At 42.1% G+C, this 16,413-nt stretch overlaps 1 protein-coding gene across 3 annotated transcripts in view; it reads left to right on the top strand.

Moving 5' to 3' along the window:
• Positions 1 to 16,413, top strand: part of LRFN1 (leucine rich repeat and fibronectin type III domain containing 1) — a 107,488-nt gene that overhangs the window by 85,198 nt on the left and 5,877 nt on the right. For all 3 annotated transcript variants that reach the window (XM_075836295.1, XM_075836293.1, XM_075836294.1), the window contains one exon: positions 8,056 to 9,457. In XM_075836295.1, the coding sequence (XP_075692410.1) occupies positions 8,076 to 9,457 (1,382 nt within the window). In that variant the 5' untranslated portion in view covers positions 8,056 to 8,075. The remainder of the gene's footprint in view (positions 1 to 8,055; positions 9,458 to 16,413) is intronic.

Here is a 16,413-nt window from a genome sequence, read left to right as displayed (position 1 = left end):
TCTCCATAACTCCCATAGTAGTGAATAGCAGTTAAGGAAACAGCGTAGCATGCGAGCTACGCTGTTTTCTTCTTCATGGTCAGGAATCACACGAGTCAGCCAAAATACAGAGTGGTAGAACGTTCTACAGATAGGTGCGGGTCCCAGAGGTGGGACCCGCATCTATCTAACATTTATGACATATCCAGTGGATATATCATAAATATCCCTAATGGGAAAACTCTAAGACACTCTGTGACCTCAATATCTAGTCCAGCACTCACAATGTAGCAGAATAAGTAGCACAGAACAGTATACAGATGATTTAAGCATCTGGTGATACAATACTATTGAATTACTGTAAATAATCCATACATGTAATAAGTCTAAATAATTCCCTAATCAGTCTTCTTCGGAGCACAAGTCAGGTCTGGGCACTTAAAGTTTAGCAATGACTCCAGGAAAGGTCTGTAGTATATTGCAAAGTACAGATGTAGTCATCTTTAGCTTGACTTTTAACGCATTAAAGGGGTTGTCCACTAGCGAACAACTGATGACCTATCCATTGTATAGGTCATCAGTGCATAATCTATGGGGGTCCAACACCCAGACCTCGCACCGTTAAGTCGCTCCGGCTGCCTCCAGGCACTGGACATACATTCCGGAAGCAGTTAGCTCCAGCCCCGGAATAGCCGCCGAGCTGCTACTATTCAAGTGAATAGGAGCGAACCTGCAATTCTGAAGCACGGCCGCTATGCTCTGTAGGGAGCCAACTGCTTCCGGCTCAGTACATCACATAATGGGCCATAACATTCGGTGCCTCCGGAGCGGCTGATCGGTGCAGGGTCCGGGTGTCGGACCCGCACCGATGATATACTGATGACCTATCCGGTGGTTAGGTCATCGGTTGTCCGGTAGTGGACATCCCCTTTACATACACAGTAGCAAGAAACTTTAACCCCTTAACGCTCCAGGACATACTATTATGTCATGGTAAGTGCATCGTTCGCGCTCCATGAAATAATAGTATGTCATGGAGTAAACACGGCGCCGTTCGCGCGGTGCGCGTTCATGAGCTGTGATAGCTGCTGTTTCCGACAGCAGGCTAGCACAGCTCAATGTGCAGGGACCGATCGCGGAGCTCCCCCGCCGATTAACCCCTCAGAAGCCGCGTTCAATAGCGATCGCGGCTTCTTAGGGGTTAATCCGCCATCGCCGGCCTGCTACACGATAGCGGCCGGCGATGGTGACTATGGCAACCGGACACCAAACAATGGCGTCCGGCTATGCCATAGACGGAAGCCTAGTGGGTCCTGACAACGTCAGGACCCACTATGCTTGCTGTCAGTGAGTAGCTGACAGTTCTAATACACTGCACTACGCATGTAGTGCAGTGTATTAGAATAGCGATCAGGGCCTCCTGCCCTCAAGTCCCCTAGTGGGACAAAGTAATAAAGTAAAAAAAAAGTTAAAAAAAGTTGTGTAAAAATAAGAAAATAAAAGTTTTAAAAGTATTAAAAATAAAAATACCCCTTTTTCCCTGATCAGTCCTTTATTATTAATAAAAATATATAAACAAACAAATAAACTATACATAATTGGTATCGCCGCGTCCGTAACGGCCTGAACTACAAATTTATTTTGTTATTTATCCCGCACGGTGAACGCCGTAAAAAAAATAATAATAAACCGTACCACAATCACAATTGTTTGGTCACTTCACCTCCCAAAAAATGGAATAAAAAGAGATCAAAAAGTCGCATGTACCTAAAAATGGTCCTGATCGAAACTACAGTTCGTTACGCAAAAAATAAGTCCTCGCACGGCTTTATTGATTGAAAAATAAAAAAGTTCTGGCTCTTAGAATAAGGTAACACCAAAAGTGAATGATTGTTTACAAAACTTATTTTATTGTGCAAACGCCATAAGACAAAAAAAACTATAAACATCTGGTATCGCCGTAATCGTATCGCCACGCAGAATAAAGTGAATATGTCATTTATAGCGCACGGTGAACGCTGTAAAAAAAATAGAATAAAAAAACATAGTAGAATTGCTGTTTTTTAGTCACCACGCCACCTAAAAATAGAATAAAAACTGATCAAAAAGCCGCATTCACCCCAAGAAAACTACAATGGATTCCTCAAGGGGTCTAGTTTCCAAATTGGGGTCACTTTTGGGGGGTTTCCAATGTTTTGGCACCACAAGACCTCTTCAAACCGGACATGGTGCCTAATAATAAGGAGGCCTCATAATCCACTAGGTGCTCCTTTGCTTCGGAGGCCGGTGTTTCACTCCATTATCACACTAGGGCCACATGTGGGATATTTCTCAAAACTGCAGAATCTGGGCAATAAGTATTAAGTTGCGTTTCTCTGATAAATCCTTTTGTGTTATAAAAAAAATGGAATAAAGAGGATTTTCTGACAAAAAATAAAAAGTAAATTTCACCTCTACTTTGCTCTAAATTTCTGTGAAACACCTAAAGGGTTCATAAACTTTCTAAATGCTGTTGTGAATACTTTGAGGTTTCTAGTTTCTAAAATGGGGTGTTTGATAGGGGTTTCTAATATATGGGCCCCTCAAAGCAACTTCAGAACTGAACTGGAACCTAAAAAAATAAATAAATGAGGCAATACTTCGCTTCTCAAATTATACTGATAATGAGCCATGCCCACCCCGAGATGGCCCCAGTTTTGACCGTTTGTATAAATGGAGACCCCTATTAGACCGTTTCAGTGCCCGGTTTGCCCAAGCATACACCCCCGAGAAGTGTATTTCTATTGATGAGTCCCTGGTACATTTTAAAGGGAGGGTTCAATTCCGCCAGTACCTGCCGGGTAAGAGGGCAAGGTATGGCGTGAAGATGTATAAGCTGTGAGAGTGCATCAGGGTATACCTACAGGTTTAGGCTATATGAAGGAAAGGCCACCCCCAAACCAGACTGCATCCTGGACTACAATAGGTACATGGGAGGTGTGGACTTGTCAAATCAAGTCCTGAAGCCCTACAGCGCCATGCGGTGTGGTATAAGAAGCTGGCCGGGCACCTCATACAGATGGCTTTGTACAATGCGTACGTGCTACGTCGATGTGCAGGCCAGAGGGGAACTTTCCTGGAATTTCAAGATCTAATCTTTAGGGACCAGGAAGGGGGGGCACCCAGTACTTCTGGAAGCGAGGCCACACGCATCGTACCAGGGCAACACTTTCCAGGAGAAGTTCCCCAAACCGGTGGAAAGGGAAAGAGTCAAAAGAGGTGCAGAGTCTGCTATAAGAGGGGGATAAGGAAGAACACAATATACCAATGTGACACGTGTCCCGAAAAACCAGGGCTCTGTATAAAAGATTGTTTTAAAATGTATCATACATCCCTTGATTTTTAATTTACCCTGATGCACTCCGCACAGCTTACCCCCCTCATCTTTCCCTTCTGAGCCCTGCTGTGTGCCCAGGCAGCTGATAACAGCCACATGTAGGGTATTGCCGTACCCAGGAGAACCCAGATTACAATTTAAGGGGTGTATATCTCCGGTGGCGCATGCTGGGCACAATATATCGGACACTGACATGCCATATATATATATATATAAAATTGCAAATCTCACACTGCACCATCTGCTGCGCATTATCTTTTACACAGTACCTGTGGGGTCAAAATGCTCACTACACCTCTAGATGAATGTCTTAAGGGGTGTAGTTTTTAAAATGGGGTCACTTCTCGGGGGTTTCAACTGTACTGGTACCTCAGGGGCTTCTGCATACATGACTTAGCACCAGAAAAGCTCCAGTAGGCCAAATGGTGGTCCTTTCCTTCTGAGCCCTCCCATGGGCCCAAACGGCCGTTTATCACCACAAATGGGGTATTGCCGCACTAAGGACAAATTGGGCAACAAAATGGGGTATGTTGTTCCCTGTGAAAATAAGAAATTTTGATCAAAAATTACATCTTATTGGAAAAAATATCATTTTTTTCATTTCACAGCCCAATTCAAATAAATTCTGTGAAAAAACTGTGGGGTCTAAATGATAACAAAAACCATAAATGAATTCCTTGAGGGGTGTAGTTTCCAAAATTGGGTCACTTCTGGTGGGTTTCCATTGCTTTGATACCTCTGGGGCTCTGCAAATGCGACATGGCACCCGAAAACCAATCCAGCAAAATCTGGACTCCAACAAACACATAGCGCTCCTTTGCTTCTGAGCCCTCCCATGGGCCCAAACGGCAGTTTATCACCACAAATGGGATATTGCCGCACTAAGGACAAATTGGGCAACAAAATGGGGTATGTTGTTCCCTGTGAAAATAAGAAATTTTGATCAAAAATTACATCTTATTGGAAAAAATATCATTTTTTTCATTTCACAGCCCAATTCAAATAGGTGCTGTGAAAAAACTGTGCGGTCAAAATGATAACAAAAACCATAAATGAATTCCTTGAGGGGTGTAGTTTCCAAAATTGGGTCACTTCTGGTGGGTTTCCATTGCTTTGATACCTCTGGGGCTCTGCAAATGCGACATGGCACCCGAAAACCAATCCAGCAAAATCTGGACTCCAACAAACACATAGCGCTCCTTTCCTTCTGAGCCCTCCCATGGGCCCAAACGGCAGTTTATCACCACAAATGGGATATTGCCGCACTAAGGACAAATTGGGCAACAAAATGGGGTATGTTGTTCCTTGTGAAAATAAGAAATTTTGATAAAAAATGACATCTTATTGTAAAAAATATCATTTTTTTCATTTCACAGCCCAATTCAAATAGGTGCTGTGAAAAAACTGTGCGGTCAAAATGATAACAAAAACCATAAATGGATTCCTTGAGGGGTGTAGTTTCCAAAATTGGGTCACTTCTGGTGGGTTTCCATTGCTTTGATACCTCTGGGGCTCTGCAAATGCGACATGGCACCCGAAAACCAATCCAGCAAAATCTGGACTTCAACAAACACATAGCGCTCCTTTCCTTCTGAGCCCTCCAATGGGCCCAAACGGCAGTTTATCACCAGAAATGGGGTATTGCCGCACTAAGGACAAATTGGGCAACAAAATGGGGTATGTTGTTCCCTGTGAAAATAAGAAATTTTGATAAAAATGACATCTTATTGTAAAAAATATCATTTTTTTCATTTCACAGCCCAATTCAAATAGGTGCTGTGAAAAAACTGTGCGGTCAAAATGATAACAAAAACCATAAATGAATTCCTTGAGGGGTGTAATTTCCAAAATGGGGTCACTTCTGGTGGGTTTCCATTGTTTTGATACCTCAGCACCTCTTCAAACCTGGCATGCTGCCTAAAATATATTCTAATAAAAAAGAGGCCTCAAAATCCTCTAGGTGCTTCTTTGCTTCTAGGGCTTGTGTTTTATTCCATGAGCGCACTAGAGCCACATGTGGGACATTTCTAAAAACTGCAGAATCTGGACAATACATATTTAGTAGTATTTCTCTGGTAAAACCTTCTGTGTTACAGAAAAAAATTTAATAAAATTGAAATTCAGCAGAAAAAATGAAATTTGCAAATTTCATTTCCACGTTGCTTTAATTCCTGTGAAATGCCTGAAGGGTTAAAAAACTTTCTATATGCTGTTTTGAATACTTTGAGGTGTCTAGTTTTTAAAATGGGGTGTTTTATGGGGGTTTCTAATACATAGGCCCCTCAAATCCACTTCAGAACTGAACTGGTACCTTCAAAAAAAGGCTTTTGAAATTTTCTTAAGAATATGAGAAATTGCTGTTTATGTTCTAAGTCTTGTAACGTCCAAGAAAAATAAAATAATGTTCAAAAACCGATGCCAATCTAAAGTAGACATATGGGAAATGTGAACTAGTAACTATTTTGGGTGGTATAACCGTCTGGTTTACAAGCAGATGCATTTAAATTCTGAAAAATGCTATTTTTTGTAAATTTTCTCTAAATTTTGCAATTTTTCACAAATAAAGACTGAATATATCGACCAAATTTTACCACGAACATGAAGCCCAAAGTGTCACGAGAAAACAATCTCAGAATCGCTTGGATAGGTTTAAGCATTCCGACGTTATTACCACATAAAGTGAAATATGTCCGATTTGAAAAATGGGCTCTGAGCCTTAAGGCCCAAACTAAGCTGCGTCCTTAAGGGGTTAAATTGACTTTTTCAATGGATTTTCAAAGGCTTTTGTTGTGTAATATCAGGCTGCATCAAGTTATCAGAGTCAAGATAAACTTGGCTACATGTGTAGCTAATACTTTCAATCAACCTCGCTGATCAATATCTGCTGCCAGAGAGCTTGAACCTGAGGCGGAGAGGTTCAGCTCAAGTTTTTGATATTTTTACTTACACTTGAAATATGAGAGCAACCAAGAAAAGCTTTATTATTAAATCTGAAAATGTTTTCTTAAAGGGCAAAGCATTTTTTATTATATTGCTTCAATTTGAATATATACAAAGATTTTAATTACTGGCTCAACTCAGGATGATATCACAATCGGATAGGCCTCATTCACATCTGCGTTGGAGGCTCCGTTAGCGCAGTGCTGTAAAACCACAGACAACCCAACAAAACCTGACGGAACCTATTAAAATGCAAAGGTTCCATCGGTAGCCAGGACTAGCGCTTCCGATATTTCCGTTGTTCTGCTCCTCTGACGGTGCAGAACAACGGAAACACAGACGCAGGTATGAAAGCAGCCTTATCTGTGATTTAGCATAGATCTGCAGGTTAACCTACTGCATTATCCTAACTCAGAGAATTATCAATATGCACGAATGATGTTGAATGATTAGTTTAGCTCTGCTACATCTATTCTTACAGTTTTAATTTTTCATCTTCGTGTGGATAATTGACCTTTCTATCCATCCAATATGCTCAAAAATAATAGACAAAGTTTGAGTAGAGGGGATTCAGAGCCAATCTTAGGAGTCCGTGAGATATGTGGTCTGAAGAGGGCACTACTTGCCCTGATGGTCAGGGCACCCACAAACCCACAATTGGTGTCCGAACCTATGAAAAGGCAGCTACGTTGATTGGGTGGCAGGGACATGACTATATGGGGGGTAGAGGTAGCAGTCATAACTGGGTTCTAATGCCTGAGGGGGCCAAAAGACCCTTCTGCCACACCAGTATTGTAAATGGCATATGGTAGGTGGGGGCAGTATTCCAGACTTTGCATTGGGGCACAGTTACACCTCTGTTGGGTGGCGTTATTTGGGCACTGTATGATTATATTATTATTGCACCTTTCAGCATAAGGCTGACCATAGGCATCTGTATATGTAGAGGGTACAGTGGGGAGCATGCATTGATTTATGTATACGTGATATGCAAATCAATTCTGAAAATGGCATAAATGTATTCAATTCTGCAGGCAGCATAAAAAAAATTGGTGCAACTAGTCACACTTTGCTTTCATGTTTTCTAAAACTGAGGAAATGGTTGCCTATTACTCTTGTTCACAGGACGAAAATTACACGTTGCAACAAAACAAATGGAACACAAATATTCATAAACTTGGCGGGCACAATACCAACAATTCTTGACAATTCTATTTTCATATAGTTACTCCAATATGTTTACAAAATCTACACACTGCCTAATTACCAAATAATTCTGGCTAATTTCATTATAATATATGAATTTAATTTGACATTTGTGGAGGTTTCATCACTAAACAATACAGAAAGGGATCTCATGTGCACCACAATTGTCTGTAATATTCAGGGACATTTATGAAAAGCAGTAGAAGATATTATACCATCCACAGCAAGCAGTCGGATATTACCCTAGGCAGCAATATAGAAATGACAGAATCGAATTATTTGCTTTAAGGAACATCAACGTTTTTCCCGGGAATGTATAAATAACCCCCCACCTGATCGTAAGAAATTTCCTGTAATTCTAGATAGACATGAAAATTCTGTAACATATTCCTTGGAAATTTTTACCGAAGGTATTAAAAAGTTGAACATGACAGCCCCAGGGTCCTAATTGGTAAAGTCAAAATTAATTGTTTATGCAAATCTGTTAATGGTGAATATTTGTAATTATGAAAATGTACTCAATGTTCTTTTCTCTCTCTTTCTTTTCCCTGAAGACTCTTTTGGCCAAGGGGCCATGGAGAAGTTGCTATGCCTGCTGCTGATGGGAGCTCTGGGGTACTTTGGGAGAGCACAGCATTGCCCCGGTCGCTGCATCTGTCAGAGCAACTCTCCAACCCTCACTATGCTGTGTGCCAAGACAGGACTTCTCTTCGTTCCACCAGCTATTGACCGCAGGACAGTAGAGTTACGACTGACAGATAATTTTATCACCATCATTCGACGCAAGGACTTCAGCAACATGACCAATTTGGTGCACCTGACACTGTCAAGGAACACTATTAGCCAAATTGTACCATTGGCATTCTCCGACCTACGTTCTCTAAGAGCTTTGCATATGAACAACAACAGACTTTCTGCCCTACGGAATGAGCACTTTCGTGGATTGGGCAATTTGCGCCATCTAATTTTAGGCAACAACCAGATCAATACTATCCAGGCTGGAGCATTCAACGAGTTTCTCTCCACTGTGGAGGACCTTGACTTGTCTTACAACAACCTTGAAGAACTTCCCTGGGATGATGTTGGCCAAATGGTGAATCTGAACACATTAACTCTAGACCATAACTTGATTGACCACATTGCCGAAGGAACATTCACTATGTTGCAAAAGCTGGTGAGGCTTGACATGACCTCTAATCGCTTGCACAAACTGCCTCCAGACAACCTTTTTCTCAAGTCTCAAGTTTTGGCTAGTTCAAGAGGTTCTAGTTTTCAATCTCTAGCCATAAGCTTTGGTGGGAATCCCCTACATTGTAATTGTGAACTTTTATGGCTCCGACGACTGACAAGGGAGGATGACCTTGAGACCTGTGCATCCCCAGAACAGCTAACAGACAAATATTTCTGGTCAATCCAAGAGGAGGAATTTATCTGTGAGCCTCCACTCATTACTAAACACTATGCCAGCAAAACTATTGTCATGGAAGGACAAAGCGTCAGCCTTAAGTGCAAAGCAGTAGGAGATCCTGAACCATCTGTACACTGGATTGGTCCAGATGGAAAACTTATTCATAATACAACAAGGATTTTTGCTCATGATAATGGAACCCTAGATATTACCATTACCACACTAAAAGACAATGGTGCTTTCACTTGTATAGCATCTAATGCCGCAGGCGAGACCACTGCCCCAGTAGAGTTGGCAATAGTACCCCTTCCATTGCTGGTTAACAACACGGCTCATATTAAAGAACCTGATCCCGGATCCTCTGATATCACAACTGTAACGAAGTCTGGATTTAATGATACCAAGAATTTACAAGATAGAAGAATTGTGGTGGACAAGTTGAAGTCAACCTCAGTAGTCATCCAATGGCCATCAGAACGTCATATCCCCGGCATCCGCATGTATCAGATTCAGTATAACAGCTCTTTAGATGATTCTTTAGTGTACAGGTGAGAGGTATTGATGTTAATGGTTGTGATGGGTTGTGATGGGTCGTTCAATAAATTATATATATATATAATTATCATGAATAGAAAACCCAACCACCCATAACTGTGCTGAACAATATGAGCATGTGCAGATCCCAGATTTTATTTTATCACTAATATATGAAGGAAAATGTATTTAACCCCAGTATAAAAAAAACAACACAAAAAACATTATGAAGCGGTCTATGATTTACACCAGTGTACCCCAACATGTGTCGCAAAACTACAATTCCTGGTATGCCCTTAAAGGGGTTGTCCACTACTGAAAAACTGATGACCTATCTGCCAGATAGGTCATCAGTATATCATCGGTGCGTGTACGACACCCGGACCCCGCACTGTTAAGCCGCTCCAGCTATCTCCGGGCATCGGATGTTATGGCCCATTATGCTATATATGGAGCCGGAAGCAGTTGGCTCTGTACATAGCATTGCGGCCGTGCGGAGCCAACTGCTTGCGGCATGTACGTCCTGTGCTCGGAGGCAGCCGGAGCTGCCCCACAGATCATGTACTGATGACCTATCCGGTGGATAGGTGGCATCTAATTGCATTTAATACTATACATTCTGGATACAAACACTTTAATGGACTATTGAACTGAACTTATGTCACCTACTGTATCAGACTAACAACACACCACCATAGTCATAGGCATAAATGGTATTGCAAATACACTGTATAATACAAAAAAAAAAAGAACACAGTGCCCCAACACCCAAACCATCAGCCAACACCCAAACCACCACTTGTTGGAAACTATTCGCCCTGTTGGCGTAGAGGGATCCAACACAACAGTGGGCCATGTTGGCTCCCTCTATGCCAACAGGGTGTGAACTACCTCCAAGCTGCCTTGCATTGATTGGTCAGCAGGGAAGCTAGCTCCACCCCATTGGCTAACTACAGTAAATTAGCATATAGGAAGCCAAAGCAACAGTGGGCCATATCTCTGGAACACGGGGGTCCAGGAAAAAAAGAAAAAAAACGGCGCTGGAATCAGGGAGACAGCGCTATTCAGGTCACAGAACCCGTTCAACTTATATGATCTAGTGACTGGTCCTCTAGTTGCTGGAGTAAAATGTGACACATTTATTTAGAAGCTAATGCCTGTCAATAAATGTGTTGCATCTTTCGGCTGACCATGTGCAACAATTGTGGCGTAACAATCGCAGTCGCAGGCAGTGCGAGGGAGACCCATCCCTCTTTGCCCTTACCCCCAATTAGACATAAAAATTATTACTCACCTCACCGATTCACTTCTTCCTCCCGGATCCCCTCAGGTTCTCACAGCAGACTGGACGGGTAGCGGGCTGTCTGATCGGGGGGGAGGCACCGGGCCCGACACGGGCCTCTTTGTTGTTACGCCCCACAGAATTAAATCTATGCTAGCTTGGAGCTGGCGTAGTATTCAGATATAATTTACGCCACTTTCTGGCGTTAATTAAAGTAAATTAGTTGGGCCGCGGGTAGCTTACCTCTTTCCATTAAGCTCCATCAACTTTTACAAAAGTGGCGTAAGTGGGGTAATTTGCCCAAAAGTCTCAATTTTCTCTGCGAATTGTGACTTTATGGCCTTTTGCGACTTTTCTATGCCAGAAAAGGTAAATTCCATCAATATATTTTATCGTCTTGATTATACTAAAGCATTTTGAAGCACCTCAGGAGCCTTCTTCAGACTTAGGGCAGATTCATACGAACGTTGCATTTTTGCGCGCGCAAACAACGCAGCGTTTTGCGCGCGCAAAAACCACTTGACAGCTGCGTGTGTCATCCGTGTATGATGCGCGGCTGCGTGATTTTCGCGCAGCCGCCATCATAGAGATGAGGCTAGTCGACGCCCGTCACTGTCCAAGGTGCTGAAAGAGCTAACTGATCGGCAGTAACTCTTTCAGCACACTCGACAGTGAATGCCGAACACAATATCGAGAAGCCTGAAAAAGTTCGTACTTACAGAGAACTTCCCTCCCGGCCGTTGCCTTGGTGACGCGTCCTTGGTGACGCGCCTCTCTTGACATCGGGCCCCACATCCCTGGATGACGCGGCAGTCCATGTGACCGCTGCAGCCTGTGCTTGGCCTGTGATTGGCTGGAGCTGTCACTTGGACTGAATTGTCATCCCGGGAGGTCAGACTGGAGGAAGAAGCCGGGAGTTATCGGTAAGTCAGAACTTCTTTTTTTTTTTACACGTTCATGTATATTGCGATCAGAAGTCACTGTCCATGGTGCTGAAACAGTTTAACTCTTTCAGCACCCTGGACAGTGACTATCTCCTGACGTCGCGTACCGGAATTTTTTTTGCCGGGTTCGGCCAAAACTAGTTCGGCCGAACCCGGTGAAGTTCGGTTCGGTTGTCTGGGTTCGCTCATCTCAAAGACACTCCGTTTGGATGTTTGGAAACAGAAAAGCACGTGGTGCTTTTCTGTTTACATTCATCCTTTTGACAGCTGGTGCGCTGTTTCAGTCGGTTCGCACGGAAGTGCTTCCGTGCGACCTGCGTGGTTTTCACGCACCCATTGACTTCAATGGGTGCGTGATGTGCGAAATGCGCGGAGATATTGAACCTGTCACATTTTGTACGCAGTGAACAAACGCTGCGCAAATATCACACACTGTTTGAACTGCCCCATTGACTTCTATAGGGCTGTGTGTGTCGCGCGAAAAAAACGCGGCCTGCACGCACGAAAATCACGCTCGTGTGAATCCCCCCTTAAAGACATCCTGTATATTGTATACAGAGATGAGTTGAACTCGATAAGGCAAAACACAGTCACTATTGACTTTTTTTTGTGCTAATTTTGCCTGGTTGGTAAGTAGGAGAATCTGAATGGAGTGAAGAAAGTTTCCTGTCATTGAACTGTTATGGGATGTCATTTATCTTGTCTTGTTGTTCAATGGGGGAACACAATGAAAGAACCAACGAGCACAGCCGGGGCACACAGGGAATAGAGACAGACGCTTTTTATCCGTAAAGGAATTAAAAAAAAATTTACCCAAAAAGACCCCAAATCTCCACTAATGTGTATTAGTGTGTATTAGGCTTTATTCAGACGAACGTGAAAAAGGTCCGTGCAACGCGCGTGATTTGCACGCGCGTTGCACGGACCTATATGTGTCTATAGGGCCGTGCAGACATGTCCGTGATTTTTGCTCAGCGTGAGTCCGCTGAAAAAAAGGCGCGACATGTCCGTTCTTTGGGCGTTTTGCACGCATCACGCACCCATTGAAGTCAATGGGTGCGTGAAAACCATGCATGCCGCACGGAAGCACTTCCGTGCGAACTGCGTGATTCGCGCAAGAGCTGTCAAAAGGATGAATGTAAACAGAAAAGCACCACGTGCTTTTCTGTTTACAAACATCCAAACGGAGTGTCTTTGAGAAGAGCGAACCCGGACAACCGAACCGAACTTCACCGGGTTCGGCCGAACTCGTTTTGGCCGAACCCGGCAAAAAAATATCCGGGACGCGACGTCAGAAGATAGTCACTGTCCAGGGTGCTGAAAGAGTTAAACTGTTTCAGCACCCTGGACAGTGACTTCCGATCGCAATATACATGAACTTGTTAAAAAAAAAGTTCTAACTTACCGATAACTCCCGGCTTCTTCCTCCAGTCTGACCTCCCGGGATGACAATTCAGTCCAAGTGACAGCTCCAGCCAATCACAGGCCAAGCACAGGCTGCAGCGGTCACATGGACTGCCGCGTCATCCAGGGAGGTGGGGCCAGATGTCAAGAGAGGCGCGTCACCAAGGGCGCGTCGCCAAGGACGCGTCACCAAGGCAACGGCCGGGAAGTTCTCGGTAAGTACGAACCTCTTTTTTTTTTTAACAGGTTGCTAGATATGGTGATCGGAATTCACTGTCGAGGGTGCTGAAAGAGTTACTACCGATCAGTTAACTCTTTCAGCACCCTCGACAGTGACTGACGTCGGCTAGAATCATCTCTATGATGGCGGCTGCGCGAAAATCACGCAGCCGCGCATCATACACGGATGACACACGGAGCTGGCAAGTGATTTTTGCGCGCGCAAAACGCCGCGTTTTTGCGTCCGCAAAAACGCTACGTTCGTGTGAATCCAGCCTCAGTGTGTACAGCTCCAGTGAACAAAGTCTTAGACATGTAAATCTCCGGACGATCAAAGATCAATGCAGATTCTCTATTCCTCACCCAAGGAGATGCTACTGGCTATAACAATTACACTCGGTTTGCTAAATATTAGTATTCCGAAAGCTGAGCTAACACTGACTGATTGATAAATGGGCCGGGCTAGTTAGATCTGTCTGTATTCTACGTACCCTGAAGCGCGGACCTTTAAAGGATATATAAACCTTTGAAGTCAATATTTTTGATTTAATGAAACAATGTATTATGTGATTTTATGCAACTTTTAAATAGGTGTTTATTAAAAAATATATATTTTTGAGATACAGCTTCTATATATCCTCCATCAAACCGAATCTGTCAGGTCAGCAGGACTGACGGCTCGGTAGAGAGCAGTTTACAGCTCTAATCAATCACATCTTAGTTCATGTACTGAACTTAGATGTGATAGATAACAGCTGGATTCTGTGTGGACCCCTTCTCTGCTGTGCCGTCAGTCCTGCTGACATGACGGATTCGACTTTGACGTCAAGATACAGCTTCTATGTATATCTACAGGATATATATATAAGCTGTATCTCAAAAAGTTTTTTTATTATTATTAAGAAAACTATTTAAAAGTTGCATAAAATCACATAACACATTGTAAATTCAAAAAATTTAAATTAAAAAAATTTAATTAAAAAAAAAATGGACTTCAAAGGTTTACGTAAGAAGATGGCATGTAGTAGCCTTTTTTTCATCCTCTGTATTACACGGTATAAGAGTCCTTCCTATTATGACTCTAGATATTTCTTACCATGGAAGAATCCATAGCTAGGGGAGAACTGGTTAGATAAGATCGGTCCTTTGCCCGGCGTCACCTAATGGGATTCCCTCCAGTGTAAAGAAAGAGAATGTCACGCACTGCAAACAGTTTATAATGGGACAATTCGGGCTTGCTGAGCACTACAGGGTGGTAATATTTGCCGTAGATAAAGATTACAGGGGAATAAAATCTGCTTAACGTGTAGATATGCGGCAGAGCAAAGTGTACGGTGTTTAACCAAAGAAATTGCCTAGAATATAAGGGAAAATCTAATTTATGATACGGCTATTCAAAGGGCATATATTTCTGAAGAAGGCTTCTATATGCCCCCGATACCACATGTTTAGCAGAGCTGGACATAAGTTATTCTGCACAGAGACCCTCAATACTCTTAGACACCAATAGTTTCAGACTTGGGTTTGCTTGGCCCACTAGATGGGCCCACTATATCTATAGACCATGTGCAGGTCCACCTGCTATCACTGTACACACAGGACAGATCATCAATAAGGTCTAATAGGTTATTTGTGATCATCCCATAAGAAATAGACCCTGGTAGCAGTTCCAAATAGGGTTGTCCATTCTTGTGTCAGATCCTGGGTCCACCAGAGGAGGCTCTTGTATTCGGTTGGGCCAGTCCGACCCTGGACACTAACACAGCACTATATCTCCTGCAAAGGGCAAACCATTCCTACTCCTAATAAAAATCACCCCTTTATCTCATATCTATCTATCTATCTATCTATCTATCTATCTATCTATTTATCTCATATCTATCTATCTATCTATCTATCTCATATCTATCTATCTATCTATCTATCTATCTATCTATCTATCTATCTATCTATCTATCTATCTATCTATCTATCTATCTATCTATCTATCTATCTACCTATCTATCTCTCTATCTATCTATCTATCTATCTATCTCATATCTATCTATCTATCTATCTATCTATCTATCTATCTATCTATCTATCTATCTATCTATCTATCTATCTATCTATCTATCTATCTATCTATCTATCTATCTATCTATCCCATATCTATCTATCTATCTATCTATCTATCTATCTATCTATCTATCTATCTATCTATCTATCTATCTATCTATCTATCTATCTATCCCATATCTATCTATCTATCTATCTATCTATCTATCTATCTATCTATCTATCTATCTATCTATCTATCTATCTATCTATCTATCTCATATCTATCTATCTATCTATCTATCTATCTATCTATCTATCTATCTATCTATCTATCTATCTATCTATCTATCTATCTATCTATCTATCTATCTATCTATCTATCTAACCATATACTGTCTACGTTGAGGTCATGTAGCCATGGTATGGGTAAAATACGGCCACCCAGCAGTGACTTCATACAGTATATAAAAAAATAAGCTAAGGCCCCATTCACATCGCGTTTGTGCTATCCGCCGAGGATATGTTTTTTAATACAAACGTGGACCATTGGAAACGTATACAAACGTGTAACATTTTCTGTTTACGTCTGTGTTTTTTATAGCGTGTACGTTTAGCGCATACTCATACGCCGGTATACGTTTCTGACCCCTTTTTACCTAAAAAAAAGTATCCGTTTTTTTTTTTTTTTAAAGTGAACACTGATAGAAAAAAACAAAAACGGTTAGTTTTACTGTATGTAAACGGATACAAACGTATAGCATTAAGTTTAATACATCGTCTATTATGATCAATGCTAAGAAAAAAAGAAACGTTATGTCGCGTATACCATTTTTTGAAGTACAGAATACCGTAGCAGACAGCGCTTTTCAGTTCTTTCAAAAAACAGTATCCCAACGTAAACCATGACAAACATAGACCAAACGGATGCAATTTTGGTCTACGTTTGACCCATTATAGTCTACGTATACGCCGAGCTATATATTTCAATACTTTTTTAGTGTTTAAAAACGTATGCGCTCGGCGGATAGCACAAACGCGATGGGAATGGGGCCTTAGATAGTAATACAATAGATCAGTGGCA

Source organism: Rhinoderma darwinii, chromosome 8, assembly GCF_050947455.1.
Source record: "Rhinoderma darwinii isolate aRhiDar2 chromosome 8, aRhiDar2.hap1, whole genome shotgun sequence".
Taxonomy (NCBI): Eukaryota; Metazoa; Chordata; class Amphibia; order Anura; family Rhinodermatidae; genus Rhinoderma; species Rhinoderma darwinii.
The sequence above is the reverse complement of the archived record's forward strand: the minus strand, read 5'-3'. Positions and strand labels throughout refer to the sequence as shown.